Source organism: Herpailurus yagouaroundi, unplaced genomic scaffold (genome assembly GCF_014898765.1).
Source record: "Herpailurus yagouaroundi ecotype Mexico unplaced genomic scaffold, PumYag 181, whole genome shotgun sequence".
Taxonomy (NCBI): Eukaryota; Metazoa; Chordata; class Mammalia; order Carnivora; family Felidae; genus Herpailurus; species Herpailurus yagouaroundi.
In genome coordinates this window covers 2,412,522-2,433,591 of record NW_024412412.1, presented here as the reverse complement: position 1 = coordinate 2,433,591, position 21,070 = coordinate 2,412,522, and the positions used below count along the sequence as shown (strand labels likewise).

General features: G+C 42.7%; 1 protein-coding gene across 1 annotated transcript in view; it reads left to right on the top strand.

Annotated features, from left to right (window-relative positions):
* Positions 1 to 21,070, top strand: part of CSMD1 (CUB and Sushi multiple domains 1) — a 1,645,367-nt gene that overhangs the window by 1,535,160 nt on the left and 89,137 nt on the right. The window contains exon 49 of the mRNA XM_040490416.1: positions 8,920 to 9,105. Coding sequence (XP_040346350.1) covers positions 8,920 to 9,105 — 186 coding nt within the window. The remainder of the gene's footprint in view (positions 1 to 8,919; positions 9,106 to 21,070) is intronic.

Genomic DNA, 21,070 nt, shown 5'->3' with positions numbered 1-21,070 from the left:
AAGTGAGTGAAGGAACAAGTTGTTCTCATTCTTTGATTGGCAGGATGTATGAAATCTATGTTAGAGATGGGTCAAATGCTCCAATTGAACAATGTCAGATATTTCTATAGATCTATTTGAACAGAATCAAAATTACCCCCTCCACCAAATGTGTAAAGGGGCACCATTACTGATCCCCAAATCTGTTTCTCCAAAAACCCTATCCCTTCGCCAGTACACAAAATAAATTAAGAACTATTACATTTGTCTTCTCTACCTCACAGAAATACAGTAATGTTCAAGTTAGACAAAGTTAAATACTATCAAATTGTGGGACATTTCTTCTGGAGAGAATATGTAACACTTGTCACTAACAAAATGGCCATTTGGAATAACCTGAAATCCATTGCAAAACATGACTGCGTTTATTTAGAACTTTAACAAAATTAAGGATTTAGAATTTCACAGATATAATTGATATGAATATGTGTCTGAAAAACTAGATATGTTATTATGGCATGCATACAAGTTTAGTTCTCTGATCTTTAGGAAAACACATAGAAATCATCAGATAATTCTTCATCCAAATATAACTCTATTATAAGTATCTCTATCAATGATTCTAGAGAAAATCATAGTTAAAACTCTGCAAATCCTTGAAAATCACAAAAATACCTATATAATATTTCATGTATAGTTACAGATGTTAAATTTTAAAATCTGTAATTTTTATCAAAGTCATGTGTTCAGTTAAAATATTGAAAATTAAAATATAATACTTAAACTAAAGTGAAAACTTTCTTACTGGTTGTTCAAATTGTAAACTTAGTAAATCCACATACTGAAATTCAGGGCCCTGGTAATTTTTGAAAAACTTTCAAGTTATACCTTTGGTAGTATAATATGTTTTTCCATTTCCCATAAATAAATAAACAAAGTTAACATATATTTATTGAGAGCTCTGATATTCAAGGCAGTGGGAAGGGTGAAAAACATGTATGGATATTCTGCACTTGAAGGATTTTTACACCTTTAGGAAGAGGGTATATGGGCACTATTCAGGTAAGAGGTAGGCATGTGGGTGGGACAGACAACAAGTGCTGAAGTGGTCAGATTTGCAGGGTCTGTGGTCTGCAGGATTCTTAACTTTTTTGCCATGGCAGACATCACCAGTCTATCACAGAGCCCTTTCTTGTTCAGCCTCAGAACAAGATTATTGTTTTTGTTGTTGTCTTTATTGTTTGTTAATGTTTGTTTATTTTTGAGACACGGAGCATGAGCAGGGGAGGGGCTGAGAGAGAGGGAGACACAGAATCTGAAGCAGGCTCCAGGCTCTGAGCTGTCAGCACAGAGCCTGATGAGGGGCTTGAACTCATGAACCGAGAGATCTGAGCTGAAGTCAGACACTTAACCCACTGAGCCCCCAGGCGCCCCAGAACAAGATTGTTTAGAAGACATTCCAGCTTTCACTCTAGGAAGATGAAGTAGATGTTCTTTCTTCTGTTTTCCGTCCTAAGTACAACTAAAATCCCTGAAAATGATATAAAAAAACAATTATAAGAGAAGTCTGTAAGATACAGAGAAGATGGTAGAATGACTTAGGACCTCAGAATGGAAGGAATGACCCAGTGGTGAGATTCTTAGGCTCTCTTTACTGCCTCAAACTCCTAACTGCATGAAGAGGAAACTGGTTATCTTGAAATACCAATGGGCACAGGCAAAATAACAATAATAATAATAACAATAATAACAACAACAACAACAACAACAACCAAGAAAAGTCTGTTCTCCCTGCCAAAATAACAGAGAAGGGACGGCCCAGACAAGAAAGGAAATATTTAGTCAATAATCATTCTTCACCTAAACCTTATGGGAAAACCTGTGGTTATACCCAACCACTGATTGCAAAGACCAAGTGGAGATCTTTTCCAGGCTGTCTAAGGTGGCCCAACTCTCCCCTACGGGGTGGTGTCCAAGGAGGCCTTGGAAGAAACATCAGCGACACCAGGTAGGAAATTGGACCTCACTCCAGGTGGTGGTGATGATCTTCCCCTAACCCCCCCTTGCTGGGATGGTATCAGAGGACACATATTTGAGAGTCAGAAATGTCACCATTCCTCAACTGTGACAAAGCCATTCCTCTCCATGTCAGTGGAGGCCACAGGAGGATCCATAAGAAACACCTCCTCCTGTCCCGGCCAGCGAGGCACTAGTGGGGACTTGCAGGCCAGCTGGAATCTCCACCTCGCCCAGCAAGGACCCCACTAACCCAGAATTCCACCTCCACCTGGAGGTGAGGAGGTGGGACCTCCCTTTGCTTACTAGAGTGATGTTAGGTAATCCTTAGGAAAACAGAGCCAGTCTTAGGACATAATGCCCAAAATGTCCAGGTGTTAATGCCATATCACCTGTCATACCAAGAAATGGGAAGATATCAACCTAAATGAGATGAGACAATCAACAGAAGCCAATGTCTAGATGACACGGTTGCTAGAATGCTCTAAGATTCTAAAGCAGCCATCACCAACAATTAAAATGCATATGAGCATTTTGTTATATTATGCATATGATATATGCATTTGATAATAAACAGTTAAAAAAAATAGGAAGGCCCAGCAAAGAAATAGAAGATGCAAAGAATAACCAAATGGAATGATTAGAACTAAAAAATACGATAACTGAAACGAACAAACAAGGGAACTCAGTAGATGGACTCAACAGCAGAAAGGAGATGATGGGAAAGGACCTCTCTCCTCTGAATTGAAGATAGAATGATAAAAAGTAGCCACTTTGAAAAACAGAGAGAAAATATGCTTACAAAGAAGTAAACTGAGCCTCGCAGACCATGGGACTGCAACATGACCTGACACGTGTGTCCTCAGGGTCCCAGAAGATGAGCCGAAAGATTGGGAGAGGCTGAAAAAGTGCTTGAGGAGATCTGGCTGAAAGCCTCCCAAGTTTGGCAAAATTTGTAAAAATACTAAGTGAGCCCTAATCACCAGAAACCCAAAGAAATGCCCACCAAAGCACACCATAGTTGAACGTCTGAGAGTAAAGGCAGAGAAAACAAATCTTGAAAGTAGCCAAGCAGAAACAATGGATCACCTACCGGGAGATAAGGATTCAAGTGGTGGTAGATTTCTCATCAGAAACCCTGGTGGGTAGAAGGAAGTAGAACAGCATGTTTCAAAGGGCTGGAAAGAATACCGCCCAGAATTCTGTAGTCAGCAAAAATATTGTTCGAAGGCTTTTATCTGATAGTTCTGTAGTGAATAATAAGTGACGTGATTTCTATATTATCGGTCTCTGATACTTTTCTTATTAGACTGTAACAAATTCACTCACTGTTACTTGGCCCAACATGATTATTAACGCAAAACAAATGCAAGCACTGATATTACAGAGCAGAACCAAATTCTAGATGGCAATTGGGATATTCTTTTACAATCCGTAATTAATATTTATATGTGTATGTATTTAAAGTTACACACACATACACACATGTTAATTAATAGAAAATTCTTCCATGCTTACATTGTATACTTATGACCCCGCGGAAATCCACGGTCATTTGAGGCATTGGCTGTGTGGCTGCCTTGTTCTTCGTTATGCCTTCGGCAGAATGTGGGAAGGATTGGCATTGCTCTCTTGCAAAGCAAGTCTTCTTCTGTACCTCTTAGCACATCCCATTCTTTGCAGAACATTTCATGGGCTCTCCATTCTTCCAGTTCCTAAGCTTATATGCAGCTCTTTTGTTTATACTGCTGATGTTCAACTTGGTCTTTGGTTATAAACTTGGTACCTATCAGACTGCCTTCATGTCCCGTTTCAAACCTTATTACTTAAATATACCTCTTACTTTAACCAGTCCATAGGCATCCCTACTGCAGGATACTATTTTCGTTCCAGGCTTTACTGGGTGATTGATCTCTCTCTGGGTTTGCCTTAGCCTTACAAGTAGGGTTCAGATAATGAAAAGGTAAAAAAAAAAAAAAAAAAAAAAAAAAACACACACACACACACACAACCCTCCCAACAGATAATGAAAAGGTAGACATTCTATTTTGAGATACTGGGTGTGTGAGCTAGGATACCAGTAGAGTGTGAAGCAAATATTCAAATAAGCAGGCACCGCGTGGTCACCAAACAAATCCGGGCCATGTAAACAAGCAGTGAATGGAAAATTCTAACTGGACTTACTGGGAGAAAGTCTATGAGGGTAGTAGCTACGGTGAAGGTCTGATGACAACCTCAGGGTTTATACACATTAAACTTGAGATGTGGGCATCGTTCAGCTGGACAGCAGGTGACAACACCACGTGGACTGAGTGGCTGTCAAGATATGAGGATCACAAGCCTAAGGTGAGAGTCACAGCCCAAGAACTCTTTGAAGGGAAAAAAAAAAATGGAGAAAGAAAAAAAAAAACACAAATTGTACAGAGTTGAAATTCGATGGGTAGCAGAAAGAAAAGGAGGGATTGTCAGTTATAGCAAGCAATCATGGGAAATGGAAAATGGGAAAAAAAATCAGAGAGGTGTTAAACCTCCAAAGACAGGAATGACAACTACTGTTTGGTGTTAAATACGTAAAGAAAAAAATCCCATGAAGGGTTTGATTCATAAAAGAATATGACACTGGGCACAGCAGCCCTTCCATTTATATATTCGAAACCAAAATGTTAAATATCTCATGAGACATGTTGTAGAAAGAAGCTGATTTACTACTGGTTTCCTCTTTGCTGTCTTTGCAAGTCACTTTTTAAAATTTATTTTGAAGACGGAGAGAGAGAGTGGAAGAGGGGCAGAGAGAGAGGGAGAGAGAGAGAATCCCAAGCAGGCTCCCCACTCTCAGTGCAGAGCGTGCTGTGAGGCTCAATCCCATGAATGTGAGATCATGACCTGAGCTGAGATCAGGAGTCAGACCTTAAGTAGCTGAGCCACCCAGGGGCCCCACAATGTTTTCTTGAGTATTGAATACTTACGTTGTATCAAGCTAGTGCTCTTTGTTCTGTGTACATTATTTCGTTGACTCCTTACAATTGCCTTTGAGGTGGCCATTATTAACCTGCAAACCAGACATTCATTGTCACTGACCTGAAATCATACAGCTGACAAATGTCAGGGACAAGAACTGATCGAGAAGTCTGACTTTAAAGTCCGTGCTCTTCCACAGAAGATAAATTTATGGGCTGAGTATGTGCTCATTTGCCTAGATTGTTGGGAAATACAATGCTATATTAGTACAATGAAAAAATACTAAGACCATGTATTCCCTTCAGCTATAATAAAAGGAAGAACATAATGAATATTTTGAAAGTCACATACATTTTACCCCTTAACATTTAAAAAGTGATCGAAACAATATCTGTCACATAGTAATCATGCAAAAACTTTGGAAGGAATGAATAGATGACCCCATACTAGACATTAGCAGGAGTCTCCCTTTTAAGGGAGTCTGTAAGGATATCACCAACCTTCATCGAATCAGAAGTGTTAGAATTTCGTGGCTGATTGATCGCCAACCTTTATTTTAAGCCCCGCCAAACAACCTGTTGTTAAGACACTCTACAGAGTTGTTAAAACCGATAGCTCAAAGCCAAAAACAGATTCCCAGTGGCTGATCAGATGACAAAAAGTGGGTCTTCTGAAGTCCCCAGTATCAGGGTTCACGCGTGAAATAAGCTTCCAGATTTAACATAAGCAGTTAGATACCTTTTCTGTTTGGGCCTCCGGGGTATGAATCCCTTGAAGGTAGGGTTTCTTGGGTGTTTGTATAATGTCCTCTTTCTCATTTCATCTGCCACAGAAATGTCATTTCATTGGCTTCTCATCCCAAATGAGAGGCAGAAGGGAACTGGGCCCTGGGCACGCTTCAGCTAGCGGCAGGGACATTAAGGTTTGTGAGAATGAGCCAATGATTACTTGAGTGACTCCTGAGAGGAGTTGGTGAGGAAACAGATTGTTGACCCTGAGAGATCCAGTCACAAGGGGCATTCACTGCCTTCAAGAAATTAAGATGAACATTTTGCAAATGATGGATACATTGCCTCAGTAAAGCAATGGCTTTGGAAAGCCAGATGTTATTTGGAATGCTTTATTCAAACTGATGTCTGTATGTTTTTAGAGGAACCTCCACACTGTTTTCCAGAGCGGCTGTGCCCTATGACCCAGCAGTAGCACTGCTAGGAATTTCCCCAAGGGATCCAGGAGTGCTGATGCGTAGGGGCACTTGTACCCCAATGTTTATAGCAGCACTCTCAACAATAGCCAAATTGTGGAAACAGCCTAAATGTCCATCAACTGATGAATGGATAAAGAAATTGTGGTTTACATATACAATGGAATACTACTTGGCAATGAGAAAGAATGAAATCCTGCCATTTGCAGCAACATGGATGGAACTGGAGGGTGTTATGCTAAGTGAAATAAGTCAGGCAGAGAGAGACAGATACCATATGTTTTCACTCTTATGTGGGTCCTGAGAAACTTAGAAGACCAGGGAGGAGGGGTGGGGGGGGAGTTACAAACAGAGAGGGAGGGAGGCAAACCATAAGAGACTCTTAAATACTGAGAACAAACTGGGGTTGATGGGGGGTGGGAGGGAGGGGAGGCTGGGTGATGGCCATTGAGGAGGGCACCTGTTGGGATGCGCACTGGGTGTTGTATGGAAACCAATTTGACAATAAATTATATTTAATATAAAAAATTAAAAAAAAATAAAGTTTGCCCTGTGAAAAAAAAATGATGTCTAGATGTCTAAGATTTTTTTATCCCCTGGCTACTGCAAATCTTTACTATAGTATGCTTCATATGTATATCATGTAATTTTTTTCATATGTATTTTTCATATAGATGTTGAAATAGCAGATTATAAAATTAAGCACAAGAGAAATTTGAGTGCTTGGACTTCCCAGAAATTTGATTTTTATCACCCACTACATTAAAAAATGTGTTACCTTCTCTGACCATTTTCCATCACATTTATTCATGAATTGTGCTAAGGAGAAAAGAACAAAATGACAACGAAAAGACTCAGAACCAGTGTAGCTCAGTGTGCTCCTCCCTGGGGCTCTCGTGGAACAGAAGGTGGTCTCAGCTGGGTGTCACCAGTCTGCTCTGTGGCCTGAGGTTTCACACAGTCTCTCTGATAGCCTAGGCAAGTCCTTTTACCTTTCTGACCCTCAGTTTTCCTTATCTGTAAATTGATTAAGTTTATGTAAGCTCTTTCAGTCTGTCTTTCCAGCTCTAACATGCTACACATAGTTTCTCATTAGAATCAATGTGGGAAAATTTTTAAACTACCCCAATTTAAAACCCATGAGGTGAATAATACCTTAAATATTGACCGAGTAAAGGAAGGCCGTTACTGTAGTTACTGCAAAACGTTTCTTTGACAAATGCACCCGAATTGGGTGTAGATCCTTGGGAATTACTGTTGATCCCTCTGTCCTGCTTTCCTACTTTGTGCCCTTGTTGTAACTTACAGTCATTTCACATGAGAGGTGTTTTTTGTCTGTTTGTTTGGTTTCTGTCTCGTAGTAGATGAGTCTGGATCAGAGCTAGTAAATTGAAGAAGGAAATATTTATACTAAACACTCTCTTCATCTTTCTTGTTTGTTAAAAAATGTCTGTTCCTCTGGAGAGTGTGATGCTAAGTGAAATAAGCCATACAGAGAAAGACAGATACCATATGTTTTCACTCTTATGTGGATCCTGAGAAACTTGACAGAAACCCATGGGGGAGGGGAAGGGAAAAAAAAAAAAAAAAAGAGGTTACAGTGGGAGAGAGCCAAAGCATGCGAGACTCTTAAAAACTGAGAACAAACTGAGGGTTGATGGGGGGTGGGAGGGAGGGGAGGGTGGGTGATGGGTATTGGGGAGGGCAGCTTTTGGGATGAGCACTGGGTGTTGTATGGAAACCAATTTGACAATAAATTTCATATATTGAAAAAAAAAATGTCTGTTCCTTGGGCGCCTGGATGGTTCAGTCGGTTAAGTGTCCGACTTGGGCTCAGGTCACTATCTCACGGTTCGTGGGTTCGGGCCCCGCGTCAGGCTCTGTGCTGACAGCTCAGAGCCTGGAGCCTGCTTCGCATTCTGGGTCTCCCTCTCTCTCTGTCTCTGTCTCTCTCAAAAATAAAGAAACATTAGAAAAAAAATGCCTGCCTCCTTCGTACTGCCTTCGTGCAGGCCTCACACCGAAAGCGGGCCTGCTTAGCGCCTGGAGGACTGAGCTGTTCTGCTCAAGGCGATCTCCCTTTCTCCTCCAGTATTTCGGTTCCTCAGGCCCTGTGTTCTGACAGGTAATTCATAAGATAACAGATACTGGGGCTGTGGACGCACTGAGGATGTCGGCTAAGTGATTTGCCTCTCGTCAGAACTTGGTGGCGCTTCGAGGAAAACCCGGTCGTGGGGGGTGAGGGAGGCCAGACTGGGGATCAGCTCTGATCCCTGTGAAATCTCAGCACCAATGCGTTGGTCAGCTTTGTGATGGGAAAGATACCGTTTTATCCTTTCTTTCCGATATTAAATGATGTAAAAAGCACGATACTGGGCAATCCTGAGCCCGGCCATGTGGTGAAAACATCTCAGTGTGTTTAAACTGTATGACAGAGTTCAGGGGCACCTGGGTGGCTCAGTCGGTTGAGCGTCCGACTTCTGCTCGGGTCATGATCTCGCAGTTTGTGAGTTGGAGCCCCACGTTGTGCTCTGTGCTGACAGAGCCTGGATCCTGGATCCTGCTTTGGATTCTGTGTCTCCCTCCCTCTCTACCCCTCCTCTGCTCATGCTCTGTCTCTGTCTCTCAAAAATAAATAAACGTAACGAAAAGAAATATAAATATCTTACCATTTGTATATGTGCTAGAGATAAAAATAGAAACAGAGAAAGTATCACAAAGTCTTGTAAGAATAACCCCCCATTTGTGCCATTTCTTTCCAGCTGTGTCCTGTGGAATCCCCGAGTCCCCGGGAAATGGTTCCTTTACGGGCAACGAGTTCACGCTGGATAGTAAAGTGATCTATGAATGTAATGAGGGCTTTAAGCTGGAAGCAGGCCAACAAGCAGCGGCCGTATGTCGGGAAGATGGACTGTGGAATAACACGGGGAAGCCTCCTGCATGTACACGTGAGTGTCAAGTGCCTTCACATGTCTTGGCAGATTTAATTAGGAGCAAGATTCACCGTCAGGAGAACTCCAGATTCCCAAGTGTGCAGAGACCCTCTCCACAGCACGTGAGGGCTTGGTCTCCGGCACTGTGCTAAGATTAAAACCAATTTATTCCGCGTAAAATATCCCAACCATGTATGTAAAGTCAGCTCTGATTCTGAAAAGTTGCTTGCAGAGAATCACGTTGGTTCCATCAGGATCTAGACCCTCTGATGTTTACAGCAAACCTTCACTAGGCTGTCTCTTTCCACGTGGGTAGGTGAATTCGAGAGGGTGTAGAGACGCGCCGTCTAGCAGTGGGTCTCCGCACAAAACACGAAGGCAGAAGTCAGCGTGAGTTTCCGATTCACCCCCTACCTCTTTGTCAATCCCTTCACGTTAAAGGCAGTGCCCGGCTTCTTTGTGGATCACCCACTCTACGTAATATGTCGGTGCTCAATAAATGAGTCACTGATTTGCAAAGTGCAGTAAGTTTTCTGGAAAGCGACTTATGGTATATAATAATATTCTTAAGAGGGTCAAAAGTTTGGGCCCATTCTAGAGCTGTAGTCTTAAAAAATAGTAATTAACTCCATAAACAGAGCCAAAGTTCATGCACACACACACACACACACACACACACACACACACACATACACACACACACAATTTACACCAAAACTTTCATTGCAGCTATATTAAAACTAGCCTCAAATCGGAAAAAATCTAACTACCTAATTTCTGAAAATGGAAAGTTGTATAATATTTCTACACATACAATATTTTTGCTCTGAAGATATTTGAAAAACGTTTTCACATGATCTTCAACTATAAGTCTATTGATCTCTTTTTGTGCACAGTACAGTATTTTTGGTCATGTTAAAATTATTTAAACTCTTAGCTACAAATGCATAAATGTTTACAGAACATAGTTGACTTTCCTCCATACTTCTTAAACTCCTTGTGATCATTTTCATTTATTTATTTTTACCTTTCAAATAATTATTGCTTTTCCTGACAGTCAATGAGACAATAGTAAGATTTCTTAGTTTTTCTTTCATAAAGTACTGTTTTATTGTGATTAAGAAATAGTACAGGAAGCTAGAAAAATAAGATACATCGGTAGGTTTTTACGTTCAATCCCAAATAAAATTATTTCCTCAAATGAGCTTAACCCCGTAGATGGCAGTAACACTAGATGTTTAGGGTTACCGATGATAACAATTTCCTGGGAGTTTAACACCCTGCTTACTTTGCACATAGCTTAGAGGTTGTCATTAATAACGCTTGACAATGTAAAGTATCTACTATGTGCCAAATGTTTCAAACAGCTTATCTTTCAATCCCCTGACAGCTCTGAAAAGGGAGGGCACACACGGCCTTACCAATGGAATAAAAGCTACTGGTTTGCAGAGTTAGAGTTTAAGTCGGTCCTCTCCAGTTACGTCCTACGTGCTTTTCATTATGCCAATGGTTCTGTACTCTGGGTACACATGACAATCGTGTAGGGAGTTTTAAAAACTGCTGATGTCTAGGTCTGACTCTCAGGGATTTTGAGTTAACTAGTCTTGGATGGAGAACAGGCATTGGTGTTTTGTTTTGCTTTGTAAGTTCTCTGGGTGCTGTGCTTGAAATGCCAAGTGTATGCTAGGTTTTAAAGGCAAAGCCATTTAAAATTTGTTGAGTGTCTGAGAAAGACATGATGCATGATAAGGCAACTATGTAAATTATGTAAATGTAATTTTTATTCTCACATCCTTTTTTAATAGGCCGTTTTTTAGAAGAACTTCAGGTTTATAACAAAATCGAGCAGAGTACAGGGATTCCCATAAATCCTTCCCCGATTATCTACATTCCTCACCAACAAATGGAGAGGCTCATTTGTTACAATTGGTGAACCCATTTCGATACATCATTGTCACCCAAAGTTCATAGCTTGGGTTAAGGTTCACTCTTGGCATCGTATGTTCTGTGGGTTTGGAAAAATGGATAAATGCAAATGCGAACCATTATGGTACCATACAGACCATTTTCACCGTTCTGAAAATCTTCTGTGCTCTGCCTGTTATCCACCCCCATTCCCCCGCCCCTCCACTGTTGGCAACCACCGATCTTTTTCCCCGTCTCCACAGTTTGCCTTTTCCAGAAGGTCATAGAGATGAACTTTTTCATTATGTATCCTTTTCAGATATCAGTGTTTTTTTTCACTTACTGACATGTATTCAGGGTTCCTCTGTGTCTTTTCATGGCTTGATGGCCCCTTTATTTTTAGTGCTAAATAATACTGGCCCCTTCCTTTCCTGGATGGACCAGAGTTCACTTATCCTCCCACATGTACTGTAGGGCGCCTTGGTTACCTCCAAGTGTTGGCTGTTATGAATAAAGCTGCTGTAAGCATTCAAGTGCAGGTGTTGTGTGGACGTAAGTTTCAACTCCTTTGAATAAATACTAAGAAGTATGAGTGCTTGGTCATAGGGGAGGAGTATGTTTAGTTTTCTAAGAGACTGTCAAGCCATCCTCCAAAGGGGCTGCACCACTTTGCATTCCCACCAGCAGTGAGTGAGAGTTCCTGTGGCTCCACATTGTCACCAACATTTGCTGTTGTCAGTGTTCTGGATTTTAGCCTTTCTAACAACGTGTGTTTTGTTTTGTTTTTTAAGTTTTTAAATGTTTATTTTTTGAGAGGGGGGAGAGGGGCAGAGAGAGAGAGAAAGACATAGAACCTGAAGCAGGCTCTAGGCTCTGAGCTGTTATGAGAGCACAGAACCCAATGTAGGGTTCAAACCCACAGACCACAAGATCATGACCTGAGCCGAAATCGGATGCTTAATTGCCGGAGCCATCCAAGCACCCCACCTCCTTGTTGTTTTAATTTGCATTTCCCTGGTGACATATGATGTGGGACATGTTTTCATATATTTCTTTGCCATTAGTCTACCTTCTTTGGTGAGGTTTATGTTTCGAGCTTTTGCCCTTCTTTAAAAAAAAAAAATGTTTCTTGTTGAGTCTTAGGAGTTCTTTGTATATTTTGGCTAACAGTCCTTTATCAGAGATGTCCTTCCTAAGTATTTCCTCCTACGCTACGTCTTCTCTTCTCATTCTCTTCATGGTGTCTTTTATGGAGCAGAAGTTTTCAGTTTTGATGGAGTACAACTTACTGGTTCTTTCTTTCATGGAACATGCCTCTGGTGTTGGACTTAAATAGTTATCCCCCCAATCAAGGGTCCCCTACTTTTTCTCCTATGTTTCTTCTAGAGGTTTATACTTTCCATTTGGGTCTTTGATCCATTTCAAAGTCATTCTTGTGATGGGTGTGAAGTCCTGGCACGCGCATGTCTGCGTGGCCTGGTGCCGTTTGCTGAAAGACCGTCTTTGCTCCATTTGTATTGCCTTCTGCTCCTTTGCCAAAGATCGGTTCATGGGTCTCAATTTCTGCATTTCCTACTCTCCTCCACCTACCTGTGTGTCCGTTCTTTTGCCAATGTCACACTGACTTCCCCCTTTTGTTTTATTGGGTTAAAACAATATAAAATGAGACATTTTTCAAAATGTATTTAATATGAATGCAACAATTTAGAAGCTTAACGGAAAGAATGTTTTGCAGTTTCCTCTAAGATTGATCTTGTTTTCAGTTGTATTTCTAGGGACATAATTGATTTTACTAAAAATGACCCAATGGACAGATACTTCCATGATCTGTAAAGCTGTGTGGAAAGCTTTGAAGCCATCATCTTCCTTAAAGATAATCCAGCCTATTGGGGATCACAGTCAGACAGTCTCCGTGGCATTTTCTTTGACATTTTGTTTTAACTGATGAGGCGTTTCCTTTGGATTGAACGTAGAGGCTGCCTCACATATGTGCCTGTTACTCCACAGGTCGATGCAATGAGCAAGAACCTTTAGTGTGTCACTGTAATGTCGAGTTGCTTCGTCCTGAACATGGGCTGGACGGAATGCCCTGTGCATAAATGAAAACTAGCTTTGATGGCGTACGGGCCGTATTTAAGTGTCAAGGCCACCCCTCATTGGCGTAAGCAATTATGCATACCCAGGTTTTTAGCACCTCTTTACAGCTTGGACTACAGAATGCCGATGCCAGTGCTCTATATTTGCCAGTAAATGGGTTGGCATCATAAGACTCCAACACAGAGAGCCAACTATGTCAGAATTCAGAGGAAAAGAGGCACGACCTAGCTTTTTAAGTCCTTAGTTGGGGAGTAGAGAAAGAAAGAAGCAGCACATTTCACAAAGAGAGAAGCGGATAAAATGCCTCGGACCCCGTGGAGGAAGCGTGTGAGACCCACAGTGGGCACGAGGGGCCAAAGAAAGTCGTCACACCGGGAGGTGCTGCACACACCCTGGCTCGTCCGCCCAGCACTCTGTGATGTGTGGTCTGTGAGGACACCTGGCTTACGACTGCTGGCGTAGGCAGGTCCGTGAGACAAACCTTTGCCCTTGTTGGAGTCTGCACCAATGCACGGACCCCAGACACACAGCCTGACACAATCATAGCAGGGAGCGATTAGATGTAGATGAGGTTAGGGGCGCCAAGGTGGCTCCGTTGGTTAAGAGTTGGACTGCGGCTCAGGTCATGGTCTCAAGGTTCGCGGGTTCTAGCCCCACGTCGGGCTCTGTGCCGACAGCTCGGAGCCCAGAGCCCGCTTCGGATTCTGTGTCTCCCTCTCTCTCTGTCCCTCCCCTGCTCACGCTCTGTGTCTCTCTGTCTCTCAAAAATGAGTAAAGGTTAAAAAAAAAAAGATGTAGATGAGATCATATGGATGCTCAGCCTGGGATCGGTTTTTATAGAAGAGGTGGCACTCTGCTGGGAGGAGCGCCTGATCTGGGGACACAGTGGTAATAATGGGGACCGTGCTTTTGAACGGCAGCTGTAGACATTGGATTGCGTCAGGCGTGTCCGTGCTGCGTCATTCGCTCATAACAACAATCCTGTGGAGAAGGCAGTGCTTTCCTTACCTTCCCGATTTAATAAAAGGCAAATAGCGGAGATAGCCCAAATCTGCAGTTTGCAACCAAATGAACGTGACTGGGCATTACAAAAACATCTGGGGGAGTACTCCATGGCACTGAAACCGCCCTGGTGGAGGCCCCTGCTGCCCCAGGGCCAGCTATATGGTGACACTGGTTTGGCAGACATGCTTTGGGCCTCACGACAGCACAATGGTGTGATGCTGCCGGGATCTGCCTGGGGAAGTCCCGTGCCGTGGTCCAGTATGGACTCAAGGCTCTGTGCCTGTTCTAGACAGGCTGAGTGTCAGACTGGTTTCCTGACGAGTGTGAACGAGCGTGAGGAGTGGTGATTTGAGCGCCCCCATCAGCTCAGAGAAATGCCCGGAGAGTGGGGTAACAGCAGAGAAACCATAGGAGCCAGGCCGGGCCTGGGGGCTGAGAACACTCCCGTCTCCCCACAGCCAGTAGGTGGGGACTCAGACGGACCTCCCTGTGCCTTCCTCAAATCCCTTCCGCCTGTGCCACGTTTGTCCCACCAAGTCCCCAAGCTCTGCGTACGGAGCACCAGGCCGAGGCAGGGCCCCCTGTGTGTCCCTGAGGCTCCTCTCACAGCCCGTAGACCGAACTCAGATATTACAGCGAGTCTGACTTGGAACCCGACCAGCTCACGTTCAGTGTGTGCATGTGTAGATGTTCATGCCACATCGATTAACAGCACCTTCAGGACCAGTCCTGGACCTTCGACTGCCCTCCAGGCTGGGGTCCGTGAGCTTTACGCACATCGCCTCACTCACCTCTCAGGACGCATGCAGCTGTTATCCCCCCAGACGGACAAGAACCTCAGAGGGACTGGTGGGGTCCGCTGGCTGGAGTCACAGATGTAGAGAGGAGCCAATGGGGGTTTGTTTCCGGAAGACCTAGGGAGAGAGTCCCTGCTCCCTGCTTCCGTCCCATTCTGTCCCTAGGAATCTCATGTCTCAGAAGCCTTGTGTGTTAGAGAACTGAGCACAGAGACGGGAAGCGGGTGCCGTTGTAACCCGGCACATAATTCATCCTGGGAAGCGTTAAATCGCTGACAGTGCGTCAGGGAGCTGCCTTTTGTCTGTAGTGGAACCAAATGATTTCAAGGACGTGGTCTGAATTTATGTCTAAAACTTTCTAGAAAAGTCGGGAATGAGGGGCCTTTGGCTGTTCAAAGGCAAATATTACATCACTTAAGAGAACTAGTCTGTGCCGATGGGAAACGTAATACAACACACATAAGGTGGTCTAATTTATACATGCATTTGAATTTTTCTGCTTCAAAAGTGCATATTCTAGACGGACGATTGCTTTCAAGCTACAATAAAAAATTAAATCACAAAATTATTTCCTACATACAAATGAGGATTCCAGTAGAAAGAAGTTATAGTATGCTCAGTGAAATGGTTGTTAAATGGAAAAAAAGCCAATTTGCATTTTAAAGCTTTTGATACTGACTGCTTCAGTAACACAGACAATACATACAACTTTTATAATAAAATGGAAAATTAGCGCTGAATTTTTTAAGTGTTATTTCTAACTTTCAAGTATTTCTTGCCTCACTATTGTCCATTAGATTTTACAAAAGGGAGAAATGGACATTTCACTTAAGTTCCTTGGTATTCAGGGACTTGGAAAACCTATTTCATTTTTGGAGGGGGAGGGATGGCGTTTTCTCCACCTCATTTAAATTCAGAAACTGCAGAGAGTAAGCACGAAGCTTTACCCGCGAGTCGGAAAGTTTGGTTACTGTTGAGCTCCCCGAGACTGACTCCTCTGTGTACATCGTAGACGTGACACCATTCGGTTTCCTTACTGACTGCAGTAATGTGTAGACCGGAGCCCTGATTCCGAGGAGGTGAGAAACACTTCGCCTTTGGTAAGGAGTACGTGTAGATGGTAAATAAAATCAGTTCGTCTGGCCGTTAGCTTTACGGACGTGCAGGCTGCGCTAAGTAACCGCTTCAGTTTGCCTGCTGCGCGCAGTCCCGCATGTCCCTGCAGCAGGTGCCTGAGGCTCCTTTCTCCCCATTTTAACTTATTTGCTGACAATGGATTTGGGTCGCTGAAGATCTGATTCATGCCAATGGCATAAGAGAACAAGGGAGGCTCTGGGTATTAACGTATGGGTTTCATAATTTGACCAAATGATGGACAGATAAGCATGATGCACTTTGCATATGGGAGCAATCAAAGCCGTTAAGATGACCGTCTAATGAAAAACGAATTCCAGGTCCCAATCCCAATATAGAGGTTTGCTTTTTCAATTAAAGGCATTAGTCAGTGAAGTAAGATTGTCATGAACAATCTATCAGAGACCTACTATGTGTGCGAGGTGCCATGAGCACTTTACGTGATTAAATGTAACACCTGTGTATTCCAGGAGAGGGAGAACAGGATAAAGTCGTATTGTACCAAATAGCTTTATGTGACCTGCAAGTAGCCCACTCATAGAAAAACTAAGATTATATATGTTATGTACATATAAGTTACCTGTAGGCCATGTCTGTACAACATACAGGTACATGTATGCATCCGTCTATATATAATACATATATGCACATATGTGTATAATAGTACATATATACATGTGTGCACACATATACAAATACATATGTGTTTATTTCCATATATATTATAGACACATATAAATATATGTGTATAATATACATGATTGTGTATATATATATGTTAAATATACATATGCATTTATATATGTAATGCATATGTGTGTGTTTATAAATATAAGAATACCGTATATAAAATGTTTTGGAGCATATACACTTATCCACTTAGTCCCTTAGGATATGGTCTCGGAATTGCTTCTGTTGTCTTTACTGATCACCCCCATCTTCAGAGTAGAATACACACGATACGTTACCCTTGGCTCCTTGACAAACATCGTTTGATCGTACGTCATATTGCAGAGCCCTGTTTCATGACACCAGCTGTACATCAGGCCTCTGTGACTTTCCACTACGTGCCAGGCCCTGTCATGAGCATTTACATGCCTGCAGTCTGAGCCCTTTAATGGACCTCTGCAGCACTATCACTATCCGCATCATGCAGATGGGGACTGGAGCCCCCAAAAGTGGAAAACCCCCCAAGGTTGCATGGTCGGTCCACGGCAGAGTCGGGACTGAAGCCATCTGTCTGCCGCCGGCCCCTCCCTCCTGGAGGCTGGACTCCGCCTTGCAGCTAGTGTGAATGGGCCCATCTTGCCCCACAGGATGCATTTACAAGGGATTTCAGTGAAGATGTTAGCAAAGCCGATGAAGAAGAATCCAGTTCCCGCTTGATCTAAATACATAATCATCATATGCATATGTCTTTTTTAATGCATATTAAATTAAGTACATATTTAATGCGTATTAAAGCTAAAGGGAAGAAAGGAGTTTTGTAGGAGGCACAAATCTATTTCCAGCTTCCAAGGAAGTCTGTTTGTTACAAGACTTGGAAAATAGCCCAGGCCAAAAGGTCAGTTCAGAGCCTCAGCTAGCAGCCTGTGCCGGAGACGTACGCAGTGTCCCCCAGCGCTCCCCAGCCCGTGCCCAACCCGCCCTGATTCGTCTCGTGCCCGGCGCAGACCCGGGGAGCAGACCTGGCGGGTCACGTGCTGTGTGAGCCTACACGAAGTTTCAAACAGCCACTAGACGCCGGCTGGGTTCCTGCTCCTCGACCTCGGGGTGCGTCACTTTGCGGGATGGGTTTGTGCAGTCGTGTGCAAGGTGAGGAGTCCTCGCCAGCCCTGGAAGCCTCTGTCGTGGCCGACCGTTAGCGCCAAACCTCAGCTACTGTAGATTCTGCTGGGGGAGGGGTTTGAAGGCTGTACATTAAGGTTGTGCAAACTCGCTGTGGTTATTGAGTTTGGGATCGTGGTGCTCCGTTGGAGTTTAGATATTGTTTCAGATTAGATTCAGACCCCTGCTTTAGGGCCAGCTGTGCTCCACTCTGTGATTTTCTTTTGCAAAGACTGAACATGGCTTAGTCTAGCTTTTTGCATTTTAATTGGACTTGTGAACAGGTTCCCCTTGGCGCCTTGATAAACAGAAGAAAGAAAATGTGCCCTGAAATGCCCCATGGTAAATCTGGGTCTTGTTTCTTGTAGGTCATTCGTGGCCCCTGAGTAATGGAATATGTTAGTTATTATTGTTTTATCTTTGAGAAGCATAAACCCTGCAACAGCAGGTGCATTTGTCCGTTGGGCTGACGGCCATCTCTTTGTAAGTGCCTGTGGAATGGACATCAGGGCCCCCGTCAGACGAGATGTGAGGAAACTGCTTTTTTATAGTTGCTTTTTTTTAATTTGCTGCCATGTAAGCAGAGTGACTCATGAACATGAGAGGTTTTCTCCCTTTTAGTCTGGATGGCTGAGCCTTTGCCCAGCCCAGCAGGCTGAGACGTTTGCCAGGCGAGCCGTGCTGCTGTCAGCTGGCCAGGGGTCTGCCTCTGGTGTGTGTAGCTGTGCTCCAGAATGCTTCCACACCTGGCTCAAGCACGGAGCACACACTTCCTGAAATGTAAAATAGTCCTGCAAACTTGAAATTGTGCATGGTTTTATAGAGATAGAGATAGAGATAGAGATACAGATACAGATACAGATACAGATACAGATAGATATAGATATAGATATAGATATAGATATAGATATAGATAGTTTCAAGTAACTAATGCATTAAATAGACAACACTTTATTTTAGTTTTTATTTTTTCAAAGTTTATTTATTTTTGAGAAAGAGACACACAGAGCATGGTTGGGGGAGGGGCAGAGGGAGAGGGAGACACAGAATCCGAAGCAGGCTCCAGGCTCCAAGCTGTCGGCACAGAGCCCGATGCGGGGTTCGAACCCACCTACTGTGAGATCACGACCTGAGCCGAAGTCGGACGCTTAACCGACTGAGCTGCCCAGGCGCCCCAAACACACAACACTTTAGGGTTAGTGATCATTCTGCATATTCTGTGCATACATTGATGTCGAAACTAATGATTATTCTTTTCTGTTACATTGAATGATTAAGTCTATTCATCTTACTAAATATACATATATATATAATATTAAAGTATATATATATATATATATACACACACACACACACAGTAAATATAAGTATGCATTTACTAAGTATAAATATAAGTATAATATAAGTATATTTTCACTTAACTATTCTAAACCCAAAGTTATGGAGAGACGGGAAAATTAACGCACATTTCTATGAGTTCTTGACATCAGTGTCCCCACAGAATGGTGTGATGCTGGTTACTTGAAATGTTACAATCATGTACCATCCAAAAAGAATGTTTCCACACATCTGTCACTCCTACTGAAGTGTTTTGAAGAAAAAAATGACTCGGCTCCATGTATGACCTCATGCACTAAATTATAAGAATTTAGGAACATTGTACGCATCACTAGAAGGGAAGTTCGCGAGTTCCGAGGTTCCTAGCTTGGCCCCATCTTACACACGGTCATGATGCTCCACATGGTCCTGTGTGTGCGGAGCCTTATCAGAGAGAGTGTGTGTAAGCAGAACGTATTTGTTGCATATTAATGTCCTCGTGTCATTGTAGTGCCACACCGTCAGAGGAAACAGCTCCCTATTCACTCAGCACTGGGTTGAAATCGTGTCTTCTCATGCGCCAGCTTTCATGGTGCCTCCCGCACCCCCTCTACAGCACCAAACCACCAACTTTCTGGAAGCATCCACGGCTCCCCACCCTTCTTTTATCTTGTCCCTTTAGATGTCTGCAGACCTCTGTCCCAAGTATTAGAGATTGAGGATCTGACCAAAGCAGGTGTCGTCCGCTTGTATAGCATTTCATATCAGGCGTACCTCAGCCGGAGGGCCACCGGCTTCAATGCCAGTCCCTAGTTTGTGTGGTTTGTCTCTGTGAAAGCGTCCACAAGTCCTTGGGCAGGGCCCTGGCCCTGCTCTCACGGCACTGACTATGTTGTATTTACAACAATGTCAGAATTTAGGGTCACATTCATCATAACCTACAAATTACCCCGGAGACATTGTTAGACTCTTACTTAAAACAACGGAAGGAGGAAAGTCTCACTAGGGGAAACGGGAAAGAACATTTAAACAAATGCATCAGCTATTTTTAAGCAAACAATTCTCTTTCCGCAAAAACTCTAAAGATGTTCCTAATTATAAGAGCTGGTTCAGTGTTGGTTATCGGTGCATACTGAAACCGTGACCTTACGTGTGCAACTTACGGGACTGAAAAAACACACAGATAAAAAGAAGACACATGGCCACAACAGGAAACTTCTAGGGATGTTTAGAGGGAACTGAAAAGCCAAGTTTTTAAAAGACAGGCATTGGTGATGTAAATACTGTGGATTCCTTTGTTGTGAGCCCAGTGGATAAGGAGTGAAATACTAAGATTATTTTACTATAAATCTACTCCTTGATTGTCAGTACTGTTTTCATCCCGTTCAGGGGTTGGTTTAGTATAATTAAAAAATAAACCATTTTATGTAATTGAAAAAAAAAAATGGCTTTAGTAGGGAACTTCGATTATAGAATTATAAAAAAAAATCTGAACAGTATTTACCAGTATCACTAAGCAGATGAAGTTAATTCAGTATTGGTCTTTTTTCTTATTGAAATCAGATTCCATGGAAGGTGTTTACCTTTAAGCTAGGGAAAGGGCTGGAATATTCTTTTTTTTTTTTTTTTTTTTTTTATTTTTTTTTATTTTTTTTTTTAATTTAGTAGGTGTTGACTCCACTAAGATCTACTTATTAAAACTAACATAGCAGCAAAATAACAAGAAGCCTGGGGCAGAAATATGTCTGATCTCAAGAAGGGGCTTTTGTAAACTTCATAATTGAATGAGAAGAAATCAGGCAATTCCAGGACTAGAAAGAACATGAGAATGTTCAGAGGGTTTAGATTCAGTCAGGAATCTTGGGGAGGGGGGTGGCGGTTAGGGGCTTTGAAGTGTT